At 47.2% G+C, this 24,530-nt stretch overlaps 1 protein-coding gene across 1 annotated transcript in view; it reads right to left on the bottom strand.

Moving 5' to 3' along the window:
• Window positions 1-24,530, bottom strand: part of LOC124007894 (myotubularin-like) — a 77,300-nt gene that overhangs the window by 32,734 nt on the left and 20,036 nt on the right. The window contains exons 2-11 of the mRNA XM_046318742.1: window positions 22,562-22,666; window positions 15,886-15,958; window positions 14,398-14,492; window positions 7,969-8,079; window positions 7,578-7,679; window positions 5,197-5,280; window positions 4,530-4,679; window positions 1,253-1,438; window positions 134-319; window positions 1-14 (exon numbers count right to left, since the gene is read on the bottom strand). The exon at window positions 1-14 is cut by the window's left edge and continues 142 nt beyond it. Coding sequence (XP_046174698.1) covers window positions 1-14; window positions 134-319; window positions 1,253-1,438; window positions 4,530-4,679; window positions 5,197-5,280; window positions 7,578-7,679; window positions 7,969-8,079; window positions 14,398-14,492; window positions 15,886-15,958; window positions 22,562-22,630 — 1,070 coding nt within the window. The 5' untranslated portion in view covers window positions 22,631-22,666. The remainder of the gene's footprint in view (window positions 15-133; window positions 320-1,252; window positions 1,439-4,529; window positions 4,680-5,196; window positions 5,281-7,577; window positions 7,680-7,968; window positions 8,080-14,397; window positions 14,493-15,885; window positions 15,959-22,561; window positions 22,667-24,530) is intronic.

Here is a 24,530-nt window from a genome sequence, read left to right as displayed (position 1 = left end):
CCAGATATGACCAGCTAGAGAGCGACAGAGAGAGATTCACTACAGAGGACCAGCACACGGTTACCCCTCCACTGATCTGCTAGCTGGCCAGCTCCAGAGAGGAGGGCTGTGGGAAGTGTGTGTACCCCACTACCTTGATGTGTTCTAGCCAGTGTGTGGACTCCAGACTGGACAGCCAGTGTGACTCCTCTACGTTGGGATAGACAATGTCTTTTAGCTTCTTCAGGGACTCTCTCATCACGTGGATGTTGTGTATGTCTAGAAACACCAGCTCAGCGTTCTGATATGCATCGTCACCCTCGTAACCCCCACCCGTGGCCTAGAGAGAGGGGATAGAGGTCAGAGGTTGAAGACTCATCATTCATGGACAAAAATGGAGAATCACAGGACCCGTTTGAAAACTAAAAAATATATATAATTCTTCCCTCCCTCTCTTGACGCCATCACTGGCCTGCATGTTATAAGAATTTGTTCTTTAACTGACTTGCCTAGTTAAATAAAGGTTAAATGTAAAAATAATAAATGTGGTTGGATAAATTAAAGTTAGGTGTCACTCAAGGAAATGCAGTATTTTATTCTATGGTTTTCACCCATTCCAACATGGTCAGAACAGTGATCACTTCAAGGAGGGCAGGATTCAAACAGGGTTCATTGTAAACGCGTCGGGGTTGTGGTCAGCTGTTGGAACACACGGCAGGTCAGGGGAAGCTAGTTGTTAAAAGCCTCTCAGGGGTAGGAATTTGGGGATTATTATATAGATTGCATTCCATATTAGTAATTTGAGTCCCAACACTGCATTTCACTCTGAGCGGGGTGCGGTGGGCGTTGCGTCACACCCAAACACACACACACACACAGTGTAGTTGCTGTGTCCTCTTAGCTTCTAAACTCTACCTCCTCAGTTCTTACTTCTGACACCAGCATACAATGTAGGAGGCAACTAGCAAGAGCCTACAGTGAACAACAAAAGAACACACAGTCCATCTCTCTATGGAAGACAAACCAAAAGACCTACATCTAAATCAACCCAGAGAAAAGGGGAACGAACGTCACGAATCGCTGAAAAGAATCTCTGGGAAGTACTCTTACAAGGAATCCAGAAACGTACCTAGAAAATTCCCACGTATCTATGACATCTGTCTGGATGATCCATGAGGCCGACACCTACACAACCGCCTCCCAGCGGAACCCAACCAACGCACCTCATGAGACACAGACATGACCTTTCGACATTTAACCTTTGACCCCTGACCTTGTTGGCGACGGCGTTGACGCTGGGCCGTGCGTCGTAGATGGTGAGCTTGGCGGTGCCGTTAGCCTCCCGGATGAGGTCCAGGTAGCGCTCGTCATCCTTGTTCCTCTTCCCAGACATCCCCACCAGGGGCTGGGAGCAGCGGCAGATTACAGCCTGGTTCTCACGGTGGATCCACGACAGCACCTAGAGGTGGGGGGGCAGAGAGATGGTTAGGTAGGTTGGGGGGGCAGAGAGATGGTTAGGTAGGTTGGGGGGCGGGGCAGAGAGATGGTTAGGTAGGTTGGGGGGGCAGAGAGATGGTTAGGTAGGTTGGGGGGGGACAGAGAGATGGTTAGGTAGGTTGGGGGGGACAGAGAGATGGTTAGGTAGGTTGGGGGGGGGGGCAGAGAGATGGTTAGGTAGGTTGGGGGGGGCAGAGAGATGGTTAGGTAGGTTGGGGGGGGAACAGAGAGATGGTTAGGTAGGTTGGGGGGTCAGAGAGATTGTTAGGTAGGTTGGGGGGCAGAGAGATGGTTAGGTAGGTTGGGGGGGCAGAGATGGTTAGGTAGGTTGGGGGGGCAGAGATGGTTAGGTAGGTTGGGGGGACAGAGAGATGGTTAGGTAGGTTGGGGGGACAGAGAGATGGTTAGGTAGGTTGGGGGGACAGAGAGATGGTTAGGTAGGTTGGGGGGACAGAGAGATGGTTAGGTAGGTTGGGGGGACAGAGAGATGGTTAGGTAGGTTGGGGGGGCAGAGAGATGGTTAGGTAGGTTGGGGGGGGCAGAGAGATGGTTAGGTAGGTTGGGGGGACAGAGAGATGGTTAGGTAGGTTGGGGGGCAGAGAGATGGTTAGGTAGGTTGGGGGGGGGGGGCAGAGAGATGGTTAGGTAAGTTGGGGGGGACAGAGAGATGGTTAGGTAGGTTGGGGGGGACAGAGAGATGGTTAGGTAGGTTGGGGGGCAGAGAGATGGTTAGGTAGGTTGGGGGGCAGAGAGATGGTTTGGTAGGTTGGGGGGGCAGAGAGATGGTTAGGTAGGTTGGGGGGGACAGAGAGATGGTTAGGTAGGTTGGGGGGGGCAGAGAGATGGATAGGTAGGTTGGGGGGGCAGAGAGATGGTTAGGTAGGTTGGGGGGGGCAGAGAGATGGTTAGGTAGGTTGGGGGGCAGAGAGATGGTTAGGTAGGTTGGGGGGGCAGAGAGATGGTTAGGTAGGTTGGGGGGGCAGAGAGATGGTTAGGTAGGTTGGGGGGCAGAGAGATGGTTAGGTAGGTTGGGGGGCAGAGAGATGGTTAGGTAGGTTGGGGGGACAGAGAGATGGCTAGGTAGGTTGGGGGGACAGAGAGATGGTTCGGTAGGTTGGGGGACAGAGAGATGGCTAGGTAGGTTGGGGGGGACAGAGAGATGGTTCGGTAGGTTGGGGGACGGGCAGAGAGATGGTTATGTAGGTTGGGGGGTCAAAGAAAGAACAGAGGGATGAAGAGACTTGGGAGAGAAAGGAGATATGGGTACCGGGAATGAAAGGGGGAAAGGACGGCAGGAAGAGGGTGGGATGAGGGGGAAAGGACAGCAGGAAGAGGGTGGGATGAGGGGGGAAAGAACTGCAGGAAGAGGGTGGGATGAGGGGGGAAAGGACGGCAGGAAGAGGGTGGGATGAGGGGGGAAAGGACGGCAGGAAGAGGATGAGGAGGGTGGGATGAGGGGGTGAAAGGACGGCAGGAAGAGGGTGAGGAGGGTGGGATGAGGGGGAAAGGACGGCAGGAAGAGGGTGAGGAGGGTGGGATGAGGGGGGAAAGGACGGCAGAAAGAGGATGAGGAGGGTGGGATGGGGGGAAAGGACGGCAGGAAGAGGGTGAGGGGGTGGGATGAGGGGGTGAAAGGACGGCAGGAAGAGGGTGAGGAGGGTGGGATGAGGGGGGAAAGGACGGCAGGAAGAGGGTGGGATGAGGGGGGAAAGGACGGCAGGAAGAGGGTGAGGAGGGTGGGATGAGGGGGAAAGGACGGCAGGAAGAGGGTGAGGAGGGTGGGATGAGGGGGGAAAGGACGGCAGGAAGAGGGTGAGGAGGGTGGGATGAGGGGGAAAGGACGGCAGAAAGAGGATGAGGAGGGTGGGAAAGGACGGCAGGAAGAGGGTGAGGGGGTGGGATGAGGGGGTGAAAGGACGGCAGGAAGAGGGTGAGGAGGGTGGGATGAGGGGGAAAAGGACGGCCGGAAGAGGGTGGGATGAGGGGGGAAAGGACGGCAGGAAGAGGGTGGGATGAGGGGGGAAAGGACGGCAGGAAGAGGGTGAGGAGGGTGGGATGAGGGGAAGGGTGGGATGGGTGAAAGGAAAGGACGGCAGAAAGAGGATGAGGAGGGTGGGAAAGGACGGCAGGAAGAGGGTGAGGGGGGTGGGATGAGGGGGTGAAAGGACGGCAGGAAGAGGGTGAGGAGGGTGGGATGAGGGGGGAAAGGACGGCCGGAAGAGGGTGGGATGAGGGGGAAAGGACGGCAGGAAGAGGGTGGGATGAGGGGGGAAAGGACGGCAGGAAGAGGGTGGGAAAGGACGGCAGGAAGAGGGTGAGGAGGGTGGGATGAGGGGGGAAAGGACGGCCGGAAGAGGGTGGGATGAGGGGGGAAAGGACGGCAGGAAGAGGGTGGGATGAGGGGGGAAAGGACGGCAGGAAGAGGGTGGGATGAGGGGGAAAGGACGGCAGGAAGAGGGTGGGATGAGGGGGGAAAGGACGGCAGGAAGAGGGTGGGAAAGGACGGCAGGAAGAGGGTGGGAAAGGACGGCAGGAAGAGGGTGGGAAAGGACGGCAGGAAGAGGGTGAGGAGGGTGGGATGAGGGGGAAAGGACGGCAGGAAGAGGGTGGGATGAGGGGGAAAGGACGGCAGGAAGAGGCTGGGATGAGGGGGGAAAGGACGGCAGGAAGAGGGTGAGGAGGGTGGGATGAGAGGGGGAAAGGACTGCAGGAAGAGGGTGGGATGAGAGGTGGGAAAGGACTGCAGGAAGAGGGTGGGATGACGGCAGGAAGAGGGGGGAAAGGACGGCCGGAAGAGGGTGGGATGAGGGTGGGATGGGGGGAAAGGACGGCCGGAAGAGGGTGGGATGAGGGGGAAAGGACGGCAGGAAGAGGGTGGGATGAGGGGGGGAAAGGACGGCAGGAAGAGGGTGGGATGAGGGGGGGGAAAGGACGGCAGGAAGAGGGTGGGAGGGTGGGGGGAAAGGACGGCAGGAAGAGGGTGGGAGGGTGGGATGAGGGGAAAGGACAGCAGGAAGAGGATGAGGAGGGTGGGATGAGGAGAAAGGACTCACAGGAATGCGTCCTCTGGACCTGAAGGTACACACTTTCCTCAGGTCTTCCTCTGTAGCTTTGAAGGGAACCACCAGTATGGTGGGGTAGGTGTCGCACAGCTCATAGTTGGCATTGATGAACGTGACACGCCACTTGTCATTGGGTAAGCCCTGTTGACAGGGGAGACAAACAGCCAATCAGAGAAGAGATTGCAGGCTGTGACTCAGAGGCATTATTGGTGAGGTACAGTGCTACATCACTGGTGACGAAGTTGAAGGTAAATGGTTAAGATAAGATGATTCTAATATACCACAATGCTTTGCATAAATTAGGAATAATCCTTAACAATGGGACTAGCTATGCTAGTTTAACTGCGCTGGTCCCATGAATCGGTTCATTTTCAAAAGCTTCGTGGTGGAATGATGAGGTTGTCTTCACCTGGGTATCTTCAAGCGACACTATTTAAGCAGACTAAGTGACCGAGTTAAAAGCTGGGATATTGGATCTATCCCTACACAGACAACCTTGAAGAGTCGCAATAACAATGTAATGACACATTTAGTAATAACAATGTAATGACACATTTAGCAATAACAATGTAATGACACATTTAGCAATAACAATGTAATGACACATTAAGCAATAACAATGTAATGACACATTTAGTAAGGCAATCATAGTTCCTACCTGGCGCCTGAACTCTTCCATGGGTTTGTACACACTCCAGCCATTCTCTTCAAATTTCTCTTGACTCAGGTACGCAAACAGAAGCTACAACAGAGAGAGAGAGAGAGAGAGAATGGGATTGACTTTACCAAAGTTTTTTTTGGTCCAGCAAACATGGGAGAGTTTCGTCAAATCATCTGCTTATTGTGAGTGATTGTTGACTCTTCTCTAGTGATGTGCAAAGACTAGGGCTGTCTCGACAAAAAAAAAAAAGTTGTTCGACCGAGTCGTCTTCCTTTCCACCAATCGATTGGTATAAATTTTAAAACAAGTATTTTTCCACATACACACCCTGTTTGAATAAAATCAACTATATATAGGCTACAGAGCTTGTCTGATGCTTTAAGCACTGCGATTAAAAATTAAGGAACACAAATAACTAAAGAGGGAGGCAGAGACCCGTCCAGAAGATAACCCGTCCAGAAGATAACCCGTCCAGAAGATAACCCGTCCAGAAGATAACCCGTCCAGAAGATAACCCGTCCAGAAGATAACCCGTCCAGAAGATAACCCGTCCAGAAGATAACCCGTCCAGAAGATAACCCGTCCAGAAGATAACCCGTCCAGAAGATAACCCGTCCAGAAGATAACCCGTCCAGAAGATAACCCGTCCCCTCCTCCCGCCGGTCTTCACAGATTCTACCTTTAAGGCTACACCAGCGGGAGGCAACCTTTTCCATTTGGAGAGCCAAGTTATCCTACCATTTCTACTGATCTGCGTGCCAGTCATGGCTTTCATATGAACAGTTTCATTCATAATACGTCTTCATATGATGGCTCCTTGCTGTCCCCAGTCCATCTGACTGTGCTGCTGCTCCAGTTTCAACTGTTCTGCCTTATTATTATTTGACCATGCTGGTCATTTATGAACATTTGAACATCTTGGTCATGTTCTGTTATAATCTCTACCCGGCACAGCCAGAAGAGGACTGGCCACCCCACATAGCCCGGTTCCTCTCTAGGTTTCTTCCTAGGTTTTGGCCTTTCTAGGGAGTTTTTCCTAGCCACCGTGCTTTTACACCTGCATTGTTTGCTGTTTGGGGTTTTAGGCTGGGTTTCTGTACAGCACTTTGAGATATCAGCTGATGTACGAAGGGCTATATAAATAAATTTGATTTGATTTGATTTGATTCATATCTCCAAATCAATGTCATGCGGTTAATCAAGATTCCAAATGAAAATTATACAAATCTAAAAGTAACTTCTATTGCCAACATGTAAAAATAGCCTACATAAAGCCAACAAATAAAAACATTGCAGCCCGCTGGTAGAAAATATCCTGATTAAAAATAAATATCCTATAAATCACATTGGCTACACGTGGCCTGTCTGCAAGGAACTTGAATCATTGTATCAACTATTAACTAGGTCAGCTGGATGCTTGTTTTAACCAAACTTGCAACATTGTAGAAAATATTCTGGGCCCTCAGTTTCCCACACCAGTGAGCTCTGGACAGAGACACACAGATGTAGGGTATTGGCACAATGAATAAGAAGTCATCAGGTCGGCCCATTTTATGATGTTTCCACCTAACCAGAATCTGACATGTTTTTCATGCTTAGTGGTTATCGAAAGGGCGAGAGAGCTGGACAGATTCTTCAAATAGGCTACATTTAAGAACTTTTCATTCTCAATGGATGTAAAAACAGACTTTGTTTACTTGCTGTTTGAGGCAAAGAAAACATGACTTTGAGAAGCTCCACAGTGATGGTGAGTTAAGACAATCAGAAATAGTATCAGATTCCCAAATAGGCACATTTATAAAGCCTACATTTGTATGCAGGCCAGGTAGAATAGTCAAACTTCCAAATGTGTAATCAGGTGCGTGTCCTTATTCAAGATTGTCTTTTTGTTTGGAGCACTCCTGTCAATGAATAAATTGACAACTGGTAAATGGAATGCAATACACCAAAACGTTCTCCTCCTACAAGTGTAGCCTATAAGTTGTGGGCTCGATTAACAACGTGTCCACTTCAACAATGACAAGACTATAATAATAATAATAATTGAATGCATCAAGAGAAATTCCCGTAACCAAACAAACAAAACATTGTAGATTAGAAATGATGGTAAATGTATTAGTGGTGATACTGTTGCACCTTCTCCGCGGCCTCCACAAAGGATTAGTCCACTCAGACAGTCTCCTGTGCCATCATTTCAAATGTATTTACTATTGCTGGACTAAAAAAAAAAAACTATTATTGCCAGCCCTAGCAAAGACAAATAGCAGGATACAGCAAACAGATGAAGTGTAATAAAGCACTTCTCTTGTCATAGTCATTATAGAGTTGTTAAAAGGCGGTAATGATACGAGGTGACTAAATAAAAGGTGTGTACGTACCAGACCGTGGGATAGGGGGAAGGCATATTTAAACAGAATGTCAAAGATGTCCCTTCTGCTGTGTCCCTCCTGCTTCAACGCAAACCTCAGGTTCCTCATGTCCTGTTGGGAGAGACATGCATTAACAACCGTTAAGGACACACGTTGACACAGGACACACAAAATGCTGTCAGGACAAAATAAATAGTTGGAATCTTTTTTGATGTTGAAACTTCTTGATCCAAGACTGGAATGAACCTTTCTGTACACAATGTTCCAACATCTCAATTTCCTACACTCCTGTTTTTATACATAGTGGTTCAGTCCTAGTCTGGTTGTCAGATCGAATTGGACTGAACCACTATGTACATATATTCATAGGGGTGGTCAGGACCATGACGCAGTATCTGACCTTGCAGGTGATGTCCAGCCCGTATGAGTTCTCCCCCCGACTGGAGGCTCCGCCCATCTTCTCCACCCGGCCAATGGCGCCCAGCGGAACATCCAGAGTCACCGCCGGGTCCTGTGATATCACACAAAATACAGACATGTGATTGGTCCTGCTGGGAGTCCAGTGATATCACAACAGAATATACCAGAGGTGGAAGACGGGTCCTGCAGTGGTTGAATTGACATATAAAGACACCGGTATCATGAGGGCACAAACTGATCCAGGCTGTATCATATCCGGCCGTGATTGGGAGTCCCATAAGGCGGCGCACAATTGGCCCAGCTTCGTCCAGGTTTGGCCGGGGTAGGTCGTTATTGTAAATAAGAATTTGTTCTTAACTGACTTGTCTAATTAAATAAAGGTTCAATAAAAAAAATTATTGTGTAATGTGAAGTTTACTCTTGAATACATTTTAGGTAGCTAATATTTAATCTGCAAGATTAAGCCACTTAATTAGCAAAGGTTTAAATGGAAGACATGGGCGTAGTAGGAGGTGCTTACATCACTTCAGTTATTATTTCACCCTCGTCTTACCAGCTAAGTTGACTGACAACACATTCTCATTTTACAGACACAACCTGGGGAATAGTTACAGGGGAGAGGAGGAGGATGGATGAGCCAATTGGCAATGATGGTATGAGGGCCAGATTGGTTTAATTTAGACGGGACACCAGGGTTAACACCCCTCTTACGATAAGTGCCATGGGATCTTTAGTGACCACACAGAGTCCATTTAACGTCCCATCTGAAAGACAACCCCCTACACAGGGCAATGTCCCCAATCACTGCCCTGGTGCATTGGGTTATTTTTTAAGACCAGAGAAAAGGGTGCCTCCTACTGGCCCTCCAACACCATCTGGACTCCCATCCAGGGACTGACCAGGACCAACTCTGCTTAGCTTCAGAGGCAAGCCAGTAGTGGGATGCAGGGTGGTATGCTGCTGGCTAAGCCACCAGAGTAGATGGTGTGTGTGTGTTAAAATGTGTGAGGTCAGCATATTGTTAACGTGTTGTCAGGTGTTGCATTACAGAGAGTGGAGTCTACATCCCAAATCGCTCCCTATTCACTACTTTTGACCAGAGCCCTGTGAGCCCTATGGTCCCTGGTCAAAAGAGGCGTACTATATAGGGAATAGGGAGCTATTTAGGACAGAGACTGGAATAAAGAGCCTTGCTTCTGCTGCTGTATCCCTGTAATAACGTACTCAATCACTGACACACACACAGTCAATAACACATACACCTCTCAGCCTGACTGATGGTCTGATAAAGCAAACCTTGGGTCCTGCATTTCTGCTACATCTAAGATTATTTAACTATCCATCCTCTCCACAACTATCCTCCCCCTCTTCTCCTCCACAACTCCCCCCTCTTCTCCTCCACAACCACCCCCCTCTTCTCCTCCACAACCACCCCCCTCTTCTCCTCCACAACTACCCCCCTCTTCTCCTCCACAACCATCCCCCTCTTCTCCTCCACAACCATCCCCCTCTTCTCCTCCACAACCACCCCCTCTCTTCTCCTCCACAACTATCCTCCCCATCTTCTCCTCCACAACTATCCTCCCCATCTTCTCCTCCACAAAGATCCCCCTCTTCTCCTCCACAATGATCCTCCCCTCTTCTCCTCCACAACTATCCTCCCATCTTATTATTATTATTATTATCTTCTCCTCCACAAAGACCCCCCTTCTCCTCCACAACCATCCCCCTCTTCTCCTCCACAACCATCCCCCTCTTATCCTCCACCCACAAAGATCCTCCCCTCTTATCCTCCACCCACAAAGATCCTCCCCCTCTTATCCTCCACCCACAACGATCCTCCCCCCTTCTCCTCCACAAAGACCCCCCTTCTCCTCCACAACCATCCCCCTCTTATCCTCCACCCACAAAGATCCCCCCTCTTCTCCTCCATAACCACTCCCCCTCTTCTCCTCCATAACCATCCCCCTCTTCTCCTCCACAAAGATCCCCCTCCTCCTCCACAACTGTCCTCCCCCTCCTCCACAACTATCCCCCTCCTCCACAACTATCCCCCTCCACCTCCACAACTATCCCCTCCACCTCCACAACTATCCCCCTCCACCTCCACAACTATCCCCCTCCACCTCCACAACTATCCCCCTCCACCTCCACAACTATCCCCCTCCACCTCCACAACTATCCCCCTCCACCTCCACAACTATCCCCCTCCACCTCCACAACTATCCCCCTCCACCTCCACAACTATCCCCCTCCACCTCCACAACTATCCCCCTCCACCTCCACAACTATCCCCCTCCACCTCCACAACTATCCCCCTCCACCTCCAACTATCCCCCTCCACCTCCATAACTATCCCCCTCCACCTCCATAACTATCCCCTCCACCTCCATAACTATCCCCCTCCACCTCCATAACTATCCCCCTCCACCTCCATAACTATCCCCCTCCACCTCCATAACTATCCCCCTCCACCTCCATAACTATCCCCCTCCACCTCCATAACTATCCCCCTCCTCCTCCATAACTATCCCCCTCCTCCTCCATAACTATCCCTGTCTTCTCCTCCATAACTATCCCTGTCTTCTCCTCCATAACTATCCCTGTCTTCTCCTCCATAACTATCCCTGTCTTCTCCTCCATAACTATCCCTGTCTTCTCCTCCATAACTATCCCTGTCTTCTCCTCCATAACTATCCCTGTCTTCTCCTCCATAACTATCCCTGTCTTCTCCTCCATAACTATCCCTGTCTTCTCCTCCATAACTATCCCTGTCTTCTCCTCCATAACTATCCCTGTCTTCTCCTCCATAACTATCCCTGTCTTCTCCTCCATAACTATCCCTGTCTTCTCCATAACTATCCCCCTCTTCTCCTCCATAAATATCCCTGTCTTCTCCATAACTATCCCTCTCTTCTCCATAACTATCCTGTCTTCTCTCTTTCTCCATCTCCCCAACGCCCTCATACCTCTCCAATTGAATTGACTGTTCAAAACACTAGTGGTGCCATGAGAGAAAGAGACAGATTAAAGAAAGAGATGAGAGAAAGAAGAGAGAAAGGGATATGGGGTTCCCCTTCGTTTTTGTGTTGGAGATGAACGTCTGTTGTCTGAAGAGTGAATCTACAAGTGGATTACACCTAGAGCAGGGTTTCCCCAACTCAGTCCGGGGCCCCGCCTTGGAGCACGTTCTGGATTTTGCCCCAGCACTACACAGCTGATTCAAATAACCAACTCATCATCAAGCTTTGATTATTTGAATCAGCTGTGTAGTGCTGGGGTAAAAAAAAACAAAATGTGCACCGAGTTTAGGAAATGCTGACCTGGAGTATAGGGCTGACTCCATTTTGTTGATTGTTTGGTCGACAGATTTATTTTTTCGTGAAGCAGTCGCAAATTGATCTTATTCGTGCCAGTCTCAGTGGACGAGTCCATTGTGGAAGCCGCAGGAATGGCACAGTCCATCAGTCTAAGACAGGCATAGGCAACATAAAATCACACGTGATGCGAGGGTATTTACCTTGGCATGCCAAGCAATTCAGAATGGCATTTTCCTAAACTATTTCATAGTTTTCCATAAACGGCTACTGCATTGGACCAGACACAGTTTGAGAGAGTATTCCTTAGGCCTATAGTGTGTCTTGGGTATAAATGTTAAATGGGGAGTTAAGGGGGGTTTGTGGGGGCCTCCCGAGTGGCACAGCGGCCTAAGGCTCTGCATCGCAGTTGCCACTAGAGATCCTGGATAGAGTCCAGGCGGTCTCAGCCGGCCCCCAAACAGGAGACCCACAGGGCTGCGCACCATTGTCCCAGCATCGCCAGGGTTAGGGGAGGGTTTGTCCGGCAAGGATGTCCTTGTCCCATCGGGCTCTAACGACTCTTGTGGTGGGCCGGGCACATGCACGTTGACACGGTCACCAGGTGTACGGTGTTTCCTCCAACACATTGGTGTGGCCGGCGTCCGGGTTAAGCGGGCATTGTGTCAAGAAGCAGTGCGGCTTGGTTGGGTCGAGTTTCGGAATGACGCACGGCTCTCGACCTTCGCCTCTCCCGAGTCCGTACGGGAGATGCAGCGATGCGACGAGACTAACTAGCAATTGGATGCCATGAAATGGAGATAAAAGGGGGAATAGTAAGATGCACAAGGCAGGTCTTTCTCCAGAATGCGCTCTCTCCCGCCAATTTGTGCACATTCATTGTTTCATAACTTAATGGTGTGAATTGTTTGTCCTTTGATTGTTAGTGTCTATCAATTCCCATATCACCACTAGCACAGTTAATGTTAATTCACATCATTTCTAATCTACAGTGTTTATGTTAACGCATTCAATATTTTATTAATATAGTAGATTACGGTTGTCATTGTCGGAGTTCAACCTATGCTACACTTGTGAGAAACAAGGTTTTGTTCATTCCATTTTACCAGTCGTCAATTTATTCATTGTCTTTTATTTGGAGCGCTCCTGTCGATGTTTATAAGGACACACACATGATTCCACATTGAAGTAGGCCTGAAGTAGTCTACCTGGCCTGTACGCAAAGGTATAGATGTGAACATACAGTTGGGCTTAAAGCATCAGACAAGCTCAGCACATACAGTTGGGCTTAAAGCATCAGACAAGCTCAGCACATACAGTTGGGCTTAAAGCATCAGACAAGCTCAGCACATACAGTTGATTAGAACACATAGGGTGTTACAGTATTTGGAAAAATACACAGGGGAGGGGGGGCGACAGCCATATTGCTTTATTTAAGAATGTAACCATTATACCCACCAACACGTAACACTTGATTAAGCAAGTTGAGGTGGACCGTCTCTCCCCCTCACCTTGCAAGTGGTCCTCAAACATTGCTTCCTTTCTTCCTGTCCTCCATATCCCTCTTCCTTCCTTTCTTCCTCTCCTCCATACCCCTCTTCCTTTCTTCCTCTCCTCTCCTCCATACCCCTCTTCCTTTCTTCCTCTCCTCTCCTCCATACCCCTCTTCCTTTCTTCCTCTCCTCTCCTCCATACCCCTCTTCCTTTCTTCCTCTCCTCTCCTCCATACCCCTCTTCCTTTCTTCCTCTCCTCTCCTCCATACCCCTCTTCCTTTCTTCCTCTCCTCTCCTCCATACCCCTCTTCCTTTCTTCCTCTCCTCTCCTCCATACCCCTCTTCCTTTCTTCCTCTCCTCCATACCCCTCTTCCTTTCTTCCTCTCCTCCATACCCCTCTTCCTTTCTTCCTCTTCCTCCATACCCCTCTTCCTTTCTTCCTCTCCTCCATACCCCTCTTCCTTTCTTCTCTCCTCTCCTCCATACCCCTCTTCCTTTCTTCCTCTCCTCCATACCCCTCTTCCTTTCTTCCTCTCCTCCATACCCCTCTTCCTTTCTTCCTCTCCTCCATACCCCTCTTCCTTTCTTCCTCTCCTCCATACCCCTCTTCCTTTCTTCCTCTCCTCCATACCCCTCTTCCTTTCTTCCTCTCCTCCATACCCCTCTTCCTTTCTTCCTCTCCTCTCCTCCATACCCCTCTTCCTTTCTTCCTCTCCTCCATACCCCTCTTCCTTTCTTCCTCTCCTCCATACCCCTCTTCCTTTCTTCCTCTCCTCCATACCCCTCTTCCTTTCTTCCTCTCCTCCATACCCCTCTTCCTTTCTTCTCCTTTCTTCCTCTCCTCCATACCCCTCTTCCTTTCTTCCTCTCCTCCATACCCCTCTTCCTTTCTTCCTCTCCTCCATACCCCTCTTCCTTTCTTCCTCTCCTCCATACCCCTCTTCCTTTCTTCCTCTCCTCCATACCCCTCTTCCTTTCTTCCTCTCCTCCATACCCCTCTTCCTTTCTTCCTCTCCTCCATACCCCTCTTCCCTTTTCTTCCTCTTCCTCCATACCCCTCTTCCTTTCTTCCTCTCCTCCATACCCCTCTTCCTTTCTTCCTCTCCTCCATACCCCTCTTCCTTTCTTCCTCTCCTCCATACCCCTCTTCCTTTCTTCCTCTCCTCCATACCCCTCTTGCTGTCTTTTCATCCCCTCCATACCCCTCTTGCTGTCTTTTCATCCCCTATTCCAACAACTGCCAACTCCTGTTCAGTACACATATAGTAGGGTGCTATAACAAGCTCAATGCAGATCAGTGATGTGTGGGTGTTGCCCATCTGTCATAGATCTTGGTCTACTTCATTAGGACTCCTTCAATCATATAAGACCACCATATACACTGTAATATAGTGTTTTAATGCCACATCCAGCTAGGGCTAGCCTTTAGATCAAACAGGTCTTTGACACCAAGGAGCAAGCATGGCTCTATACTTCTAAAGCAGACATGTGATTTAGACTGACTGGGAATTCTGCTGACTTCAATCTGTCTGCCCCAACCACCGCCACAGATGTGGAGGAGTAGATCACCCCTCTAGAATGTGTGTGTGTCACTCACTGCGTCTGCACTCCTGAAGTAGAGTCTGTAGTTAGTGATGAAGACTTTGCCTTTCAGAGCTCCACTGAATGGACAGATATAGATGATGTCTTTGTCTGGAGAGAGAGAGAGGAAGAGAGAGAGAGGGTGAACGGGAGAGAGGGTGAACGAGAGAGAAAGAGAGCGCGAGAGAGGGTGAACGGGAGAGGGTGAACGGGAGAGAGGGTGAACGAGAGAGAAAGAGGAAGAGAGAGAGAGAGAGGAAGAGAGAGAGAGAGAGAGAGAGAGGAAGAGAGAGAAAGAGAGGAAGAGAGAGAGAGAGCGCGAGAGAGGGTGAACGGGAGAGGGAGAATGAGAGAGGGTGAATGAGAGCGAGAGGAAGAGAGAGAAAGAGAGCGCGAGAGAGGGTGAACGGGAGAGGGTGAATGAGAGAGAGGGTGAACGAGAGAGAAAGAGAGCGAGAGGGACGGGAAATGACCTACTAGATACACACCCATTTCCACCATCCACTCCCACTGAACAAGCCATGTTGACAATGACCCATATTGTAACCAAACATGAACCACAATACAACACTAACAGCAAGACAAAAGCTGCACTAAACCGGTCTGTGCTTTCCAGAAAACTTCCTATCATTCTCCTACTCTCACTTCTTTTCTTCTTAATTCTCCAAGCTATAGCTACCAGAAATGACTCCACACACACAGAGAGAGAGAGAGAGAGAGAGAGACAGAGAGAGAGAGAGAGAGAGAGAGACAGAGAGACAGAGAGACAGAGAGAGAGAGACAGAGAGACAGAGAGAAAGAGAAAAAGAGAGCGTGCGAGAGACTACTAACAATTCAAGCTGACTTGGTTGGAGAGGTTCTATATTTAGTCTCTCCTGTGACAAAACCAACATGGTTTCTCTCGTTATATTTACTGTCAACATACTAACAGAACACAGATTAGATTCAAATACTAACAGAACACAGATCAGATTCAAATACTAACAGAACACAGATCAGATTCACATACTAACCAGAACACAGATCAGATTCACATACTAACCAGAACACAGATCAGATTCACATACTAACCAGAACACAGATCAGATTCAAATACTAACCGAACACAGATCAGATTCAAATACTAACCGAACACAGATCAGATTCAAATACTAACAGAACACAGATCAGATTCAAATACTAAACAGAACACAGATCAGATTCAAATATGAAAAAACAAATCACAACAGAAGTGAAACCAAGTCATTCTAAGATCTCTCCAACAGAGTTAAACACAGTTCCCTTTAGAAAGGGCCTCGAGTCTGAAGGAAGGCTATCAGACCGAACGTATACTAACATTTCTCTGTACCTTACTAATACTAATAGAATAGGAAGCCGAGAACAGACTCCCAGTGTCCAACAGTCTTAGAATAAGTATCCATTGTGGATAGATCATGTACCCCCAAGGGTACTAGTGCCCCAAGATGAAAACAACAACAAAAATGACTGGGTTAGAAGAACACACCTATGATCCTCTCCTCTCCGGGCAGTAAGCTGCAGTCTGCCAGGGGCTCCATTTTCAGACTCTCTCTGGACGCCTGCAGAGCAACAGAGGGGTATTAATATGACAGAAATACCTGACTCTGTCTGTGTCTGACATGACTGTAGACGTGTACACAATTACTGCTATTCCTTTCCACTTTCCTTTGTAAAAAAAAAAGAAAAGGTCAATATTACAAGCACTTGTAATGAAATGTTGCCCCCCCCCTAAAACATTTTTTTGGGGGGGGAAACTGAGCAAATGTTTAGGTCGTGAGTGGAAATTTGAAGCTAGTGAAAACATTAGTTTTAGACGGTAGCCAATAGGATGTTGTGGCTATTGGAGCATAATGTAGGTCTACCAACAAAACCAATGGAGCAAATCCCAGAATATTTCCACATGGAAATAGCTTTCGGTGTCTATGATATAGACTACAGTAGCCTATATGTGGTGTTCAGTGCAGGACTAAAGATTTGGACCAAATAGGGGACTGTCAATTGCATTGTATGATTGTATTTGCCTGCATGTATTTGCACACACTGTATAGAGATTTTTCTATTGTGTTATTGACTGTACATTTGTTTATTCCATGTGTAACTCTGTTGTTGTTGTTGTTGTCTGTCACACTGCTTTGCGTTTTATATATATATATATATGCCATTTAGCAGACGCTTTTATCCAAAGCGACTTACAGTCATGTGTGCATACATTCTACGTATGGGTGGTCCCGGGGATCGAACCCACTACCCTGGCGTTACAAGCGCCATGCTCTACCAACTGAGCTACAGAAGGACCAGTTTTCTTGGCCAGGTCGCAGTTGTAAATGAGAACTTGTTCTCAACTGACCTACCTGGTGAAATAAATAGGTGAAATAATAAATGCCAGAAAACACTTGACAAAACACCATGTATTAGTATTACCACACATAATTAGACACTGTAGGCTACCGCTCTGACTACTGGCTTATTTACATATTCAAGCCTCAAAATACAACACTGCCCCGTTAATTAAGGCATAAGCTTTTTTTTACCTGACTGGCTTTTTAAAAGACAGCTGGAAATGTAGCCTACACGTTGTGTGCTCTTGTAGGACGCAGTAACATCCCCAGAACTGGGCTAATAACTCACCAACATGTACCTGCATGTACCTGTACACCTGCTGTACATGTACCTGCGCTCTGATCTGAAAAGCACCTTCACTCCCAGGTGATTGAAAGACAGCTCATTGTGGTGCTCTGCCTACAACAAAATCACAGACTCAAATCTTGCAAAGGTACATTTGTTTTGGTTTGTTGCATTGAAAAAGGGCTGATAAATGTTTTTATATGTGATCGAATCAACATCATCTAGTTAGCGAGAACTCTGTGACGTTCAAATGGCTTGTGTCTCTGCGAGGCATTTCTTCTGTGCGGCAGTCCTGCCTAAGAGGGAACATTGCTTGAAATTACACCATGTAATCCACACAACATTAAAGACACCTGCTCTTCCCATGACGCGTCTATGATCACTTATTGAGATCACTTGTTAAATACACTTCAAAAGCAGTGTAGGTGAAGGGGAGGAGACCGGGTTAAAGGCGAAGGGGAGGAGACCGGGTTAAAGGCGAAGGGGAGGAGACCGGGTTAAAGGCGAAGGGGAGGAGACCGGGTTAAAGGCGAAGGGGAGGAGACCGGGTTAAAGGCGAAGGGGAGGAGACCGGGTTAAAGGCGAAGGGGAGGAGACCGGGTTAAAGATGAAGGGGAGGAGACCGGGTTAAAGATGAAGGGGAGGAGACCGGGTTAAAAATGAAGGGGAGGAGACCAGGTTAAAGATGAAGGGTAGGAGACCAGGTTAAAGATGAAGGGTAGGAGACCAGGTTAAAGATGAAGGGTAGGAGACCAGGTTAAAGCTGAAGGGTAGGAGACCAGGTTAAAGATGAAGAGGAGGAGACCAGGTTAAAGATGAAGGGGAGGAGACCAGGTTAAAGATGAAGGGGAGGAGACCAGGTTAAAGATGAAGGGTAGGAGACCAGGTTAAAGATGAAGGGGAGGAGACCAGGTTAAAGATGAAGGGGAGGAGACCAGGTTAAAGATGAAGGGGAGGAGACCAGGTTAAAGATGAAGGGGAGGAGACCAGGTTAAAGGTGAAGGGGAGGAGACCAGTTAAAGAAGGATTTTTAAGCTTTGAGACAACTGGAGACACAGATTGTGTATGTGTTAAGTGCATTTGAACAGGATATGGTAGTAGGTGCCAGGCGCACCGGTTTGGGTCAAGAACTGCAAAGCTGCTGGGATTATAGCGCTCAACAGTTTCCCGTGCACATCAAGAATGGTTCACCACCCAAAGGACATCCAGCCAACTTGACACAACTGTGGGAAGCATTGGCGTCATAGCAACATGTTCTCAGTGGTTTTGTCCTCAGTGTATTTCTCTGGAGATGATGAGGGGTGTCAGACATCAGTAGAACTGGTCTGTTCACTACAGAGATGTAGCCTATATAATTAGCACCAGTCAAAAGGTTTAGAACAACTACTCATTCAAGGGTTACTTATTTTTACTATTTGCTACATTGTAGAATTATAGTGAAGACATCAAAACTCTGAAATAGCACATATGGAATCATATAGTAACCCCCAAAAAAAATGAAATGGAAGTGGAAATGAAAATGTATTTTTTATTCGAGTTTCTTCAAAATAGACACCCTTTGCCTTTGACAGCTTTGCAGACTCCTGGAATTCTCTCAACCAGCTTCATGAGTTAGTAACCTGGAATGCATTTCAATTAACAGGTGTCTTGTTAAAAGTTAATTTGTGGACTTTCTTCCCCCTTCTTAATGCATTTCAGTCAATCAGTTGTGTTGTGACAAGGTAGGGGTGGTATGCTGCAAAGTTGAGTAGCATTAACTGCACTTCAGATTGCAGCCCAAATAAATGCTTCACAGAGTTGAAGTAACAGACACCAACTGCTCAGAGACTGTGTTAAATCAGGCCTTCATGGTCAAATTGCTCCAACAAACCACTTCTAAAAAAAGACACCAATAAAATAAGAGATTTGCTTGGGCCAAGAAATGAGCAATAGACCTTTGGAAATATGTTCTTTTGTCTGAGGAGTCCACATTTGCGATTTTTGGTTCCAACCGCCGTGTCTTTGTGAGATGCCGAGTAGGTGAACGGATGCTCTCCGCATGCGTGGTTCCCACCGTGAAGCATGGAGGAGGAGGTGTGTTGGTGCTTTGCTGGTGACACTGATTTATTTAGAATTCAAGGCACACTTAACCAGCATGGCTCCCACAGCATTCTGCAGCGGTACGGCATCCAATCTGGTTTACACTTAGTGTTTTATCATTTGTTTTTCAACAGGACAATGACCCAACACACCTCCATGCTGTGTAAGGGCTATTTGATGAAGGAGAGTTTAAAAAAATGTTTTATTGTTTGACCAAGAAGGAGAGTGATGGAATGCTGCAACAGATCACCCAACCTCAACCCAATTAAGATGGTTTGGGATGAGTCAGCTGCATTTCCTTCACTCTGCGGTCCAGTGCTCAGCATTGTGGGAACTCCTTCAAGACTTTTTCAGGTATTCCAGGTGAAGCTGGTTGAGAAAATGCCAAGAGTGTGCAAAGCCTTGTCTGTGTGCGTTTGACCAAAACTCTCTCCCCTTCAGCGCAATGGAGTGCACAGGTATTACGGTCACTGTCCTTTCAGCACGACCAGCCGATCACCTTTGATGTGATGCTGTCATTGTTGCTATTGGCGACAGTGTGATCGTGGCGTTGGACTACCACAGGGTGAGTAAATGTTTTTTTGTTTTTCTGGGCACATTTTATGCTGTGTCACGACCAGGCCCGTTTCAGTCGTTCATAACGTCCTCCGGCACTTGAACGGTCCAACTACAGAACGTATAAACCTCCCCTAAACCTAACCAGTAGTGGGGGCAACTAACCCTCCCACCCAACCCTAACCATTAGTAGGGGTAACTACCCTCTGTTACCCTACTGAGAGAACTGTCTGCCAATCCCTCTGTCAGTCTGACCACACAACACCTCTCTGTTACCCTACTGAGAGAACTGGCTGCCAATCCGGCCACACTGTTTGTGTACGAGAGACATAATAGTGCAGAGAGACCTGGCCTACCCAGGGCTCGACAAAGCCACACTTGTGACCTAACAGTCATTTGTTTTGCATGGAAAACTCTCAACAGTCAACGCTACGAGAGCACTGTTTTTATTGGCTACCACTCTGAGACTTCCTGATTGGAAAGCCAATAAGAATGACTAATCTGAGTGTGAAAGAGGGTCTCTGTACTGAGCGTAACTAACCTAGATGGCCTAGGTGTTCTAACCTCTCCTGAGTAGGAGAATCAGGTGAGATGGTTCAAGGCTACTCAACTAATCTAATCTGGGGGTCTCCGAGGAGAGGTTTGACAACCACTGGCCTAACATTTTCCAACTGACATACATGATGCTAGTGCTCCGGCAGCAGGCATTTGCCTTTATGATGCTGGTTGTCAGGGCAACACAGACATAGTTCCTACATGGGATCTTTCAGCGGTGCAGGGGGTAGGACAGCACTACGGAGGTCAGAGGAAAAAAATAATAATAAACAGATTCATGACAGAGGCTAACCAGGCGCAGGTGCATAGTTTATTAACAAGTGCATGGTTTATTAACAGATACATGGTTTATTAACAGATACATGGTTTATTAAAAAGGTGCACGGTTTATTAATGAATAAGAAGACTAACCTAACTAGCCATTTCATAGGCACCTATCCATACTGGGACTAGGTTGGTTAAACACAGCTTGTACCGAGTGTAGTGCATTTAGGTTAGGGGGGAAGAAGAGTGTGTGTTTGTGTTGTGTTATTAGGCCTTAAGGGACATACACTGAACACAACTCTGAATATGGATTTGTGAGTCAGGCTCTTGACACACACACTCCCTATATCAGTCCCCCAGCATCAGGTCTGGAGCATGAATTCACGAGTTCTGCTGGTTGGCTACTGTGTATCAACCTCGCGCTGCCAAAAGCCCTTTAATGTGTAGGTATCATCTTTAGTGCTGAGCCTAACCGCTGAGACAGTAACAGAACATTAAATATTACAGTTGAAGTCAGAAGTTTACATACACTTAGGTAGGAGTCATTAAAACTCATTTTTCAACCACTCCACACATTTCTTGTTAACAAACTGTAGTTTTGGCATGTCGGTTAGGACATCTACTTTCTGCACGACACAAATAATTTCCCAACAATTTTTTACAGACAGATTATTTCACTGTATCACAATTCCAAGGGGTCAGAAGTGTACATACACTAAGTTGACTGTGCTTTTAAACAGCTTGGAAAATTCCAGAAAATTATGTCATGGCTTTAGAAGCTTCTGATAGGCTAATTGACATCATTTGAGTCAATTGAAGGTGTACCTGTGGATGTATTTAAAGGCCGACCTTCAAACTCAGTGACTCTTTGCTTGACATCATGGGAAAAATCCAAATAAATCAGCCAAGAAATCCCAGAAAAATAATTGTAACCTCCACAAGTCTGGTTCATCCTTGGGAGCAATTCCCAAACGCCTGAAGGTACTACGTTCATCTGTACAAACAATAGTAGGCAAGTATAAACACCATGAGACCACACAGCTGTCATGCCGCTCAGGAAGGAGACACATTCTTTGGTGCGAAAAGTGCAAATCAATCCCAGAACAGCAGCAAAGGACCTTGTGAAGATGCTGGGGGAAACAGGTACAAAAGTATCTATATCCACAGTAAAACGAGTCCTATATCGACATAACCTGAAAGGCCGCTAAGCAAGGAAGAAGCAACTGCTCCAAAACCACCATAAAAAAAAAAGACAAGATTACGGTTTGCAACTGCACATGGGGACAAAGACCATAGAAATGTTCTCTGGCCTGATGAAACAAAAATAGAACTGTTTGGCCATAATGACCATCGTTGTGTTTGGAGGAAAAAGGGTGAGGCAACTTCTCAAGACATCAGTCAGGAAGTTAAAGCTTGGTCGCAAATGGGTCTTCCAAATGGACAATGACCCCAAGCATACTTCCAAAGTTGTGGATAACAAAAGTCAAGGTATTGGAGTGGCCATCACAAAGCCCTGACCTAAATCACATAGAGAATTTGTGGGCAGAACTGAAAAAGCTTGTGCGAGCAAGGAGGCCTACAAACCTGACTCAGTTACACCAGCTCTGTCAGGAGGAATGGGCCAAAATTCCCCCAACTTATTGTGGGAAGCTTGTGGAAGGCTACCCAAAACGTTTGACCCAAGTTGAACAATTTAAAGGCAATGCTACCAAATATTAACTGAGTGTATGTAAACTTCTGACCCACTGGGAATGTGATGAAAGAAATAAAAACAAATAAATCATTCTATTATTATTCTGACATTTCACATTCTTAAAAGGTGATCCTAACTGACCTAAGACAGGGATTTCTTACTATGATTAAATGTCAGGAATTAATAAAATCTGAGTTTAAATGTAGTTGGCTAAGGTGTATGTAAACTTCCAACTACAACTGTACATGTTGCAAACCACACAAAAAACTGAAAACACAGACAGACCAGAGAGAGAGTTAGAGGACTATACAGAGATAGAGAACTAAAAATTAGAGAGAAGGGAAAGAGAGCGAGTGAGAACGAGAGAGAAACAGACACTGAACACACTTACATTGTGACTGGAGCTGTTCTCCATGGGATTATTAGAGGAGTTGTAGACCGGTATTGAAGCAGAGGCCATGACTCTACAGAGGAGTACTTCTTCCACTGACTGACTCTACAGGAGGAGAGGGGGAGGAGATAGGGGGGAGTGGTGAGGGAGAAAAGGAGGATAGAGCGAGAGATGGAGAGAGAGAGGTGAGAACAAAAGTAAGATTTTAATATTGATGAATGAGGTCATTGGGACCGTTCCCACCCTTGGTTAGTTAGCCCAAAAATAAGAACCACATTGTCATTCCCTTCTGAAGACAGTCACAGAAGGTCTTCCACAGACTAAAAGCTGCCCTGTCAGTGTCACACCACTGCCTACAGTGAAAGTACAGTACTTGGCTCATCAGAGAGACAGTGGTTACGACCAACTGCTATAGCTTATTCAACAAAATGTGGCACGCTCTTCCTTTCCTCTTTCCAACAGCAGCGATGATGCAATGAAAAGGAAAGTACGTGTGTCTGAGTCATCACAATGAGATATGGAAAGGGAAAGTGTGTGTCTGAGCCATCACAATGAGATATGGAAAGGGAAAGTGTGTGTGAGCCATCACAATGAGATATGGAAAGGGAAAGTGTGTGTCTGAGCCATCACAATGAGATATGGAAAGGGAAAGTGTGTGTCTGAGCCATCACAATGAGATATGGAAAGGGAAAGTGTGTGTCTGAGCCATCACAATGAGATATGGACAGGGAAAGTGTGTGTGAGCCATCACAATGAGATATGGACAGGGAAAGTGTGTGTCTGAGCCATCACAATGAGATATGGAAAGGGAAAGTGTGTGTCTGAGCCATCACAATGAGATATGGAAAGGGAAAGTGTGTGTCTGAGCCATCACAATGAGATATGGAAAGGGAAAGTGTGTGTCTGAGCCATCACAATGAGATATGGAAAGGGAAAGTGTGTGTCTGAGCCATCACAATGAGATATGGAAAGGGAAAGTGTGTGTCTGAGCCATCACAATGAGATATGGAAAGAGAAAGTGTGTGTCTGAGCCATCACAATGAGATATGGAAAGAGAAAGTGTGTGTCTGAGCCATCACAATGAGATATGGAAAGGGAAAGTGTGTGTCTGAGCCATCACAATGAGATATGGAAAGGGAAAGTGTGTGTGTATACCAGAGAGTGACAACAGCAGTGGAAGCTTTAATGTTTTACAAATGTCTCGTGAATTAGCCTACATTGATTTACTATCACACACACAGCTAAGACTCATCTCAAGGAGTTACAGTAAGAGGTAGAGACCACTTCAATTATATTTAGTATCACATGGTTTCATATTGCTGAACGAAGCTAACAGACCATGTCAGAGAAAAGGGGCAATCCGAGATTTAAAAAAACAAAACAATGGACCCGCCTCTTGTTTTGATAACAGCGGAGGGAAAGGAGAAAGGTAGGCAGAACTACTATCAGATTCACAGAGCTATGAATGCAAGGACAGACAATCCAAATCAAGTCTAATACCAACACAGTTAAGAAAATATTTACTAAATAAAAAAATTATAATAAAGTAACAAAATGACAATAATGTGGCTATATACGGGGGGGGGGGGGGGGGTACCGGTACCGAGTCAATGTGGGTGGCTGGAGGGTGGCTGGATTCTTACATTATTATTTTTGTTATTCAATTGGTAGTCTCATCGCTGCAACTTTCGTACGGACTCAGGAGAAGGGAAGGTCGTGAACCGTAGGTCCTCTGAAACACAAACCAACCAAGCTGCACCGCTTCTTGACACAATGCCCACTCAACCCGGAAGCCAGCAGCACCAACGTGCCGGAGGAAACACCGTACACCTGGCAACCGTGTCAGCAACCACTGCGCCCGGTCCACTACAGGAGTCACTAGTGCGCAATGGGACAAGGACATCCCTGCCGGCCAAACCCTCCCCTAACCCGGACAACGCGGGGCCAATTGTGCATCGCCCCAAGTGTC

The sequence above is a fragment of the Oncorhynchus gorbuscha genome, linkage group LG21 (assembly GCF_021184085.1).
Source record: "Oncorhynchus gorbuscha isolate QuinsamMale2020 ecotype Even-year linkage group LG21, OgorEven_v1.0, whole genome shotgun sequence".
Classification (NCBI taxonomy): Eukaryota; Metazoa; Chordata; class Actinopteri; order Salmoniformes; family Salmonidae; genus Oncorhynchus; species Oncorhynchus gorbuscha.
This window is presented reverse-complemented; position numbering and strand designations above follow the sequence as displayed.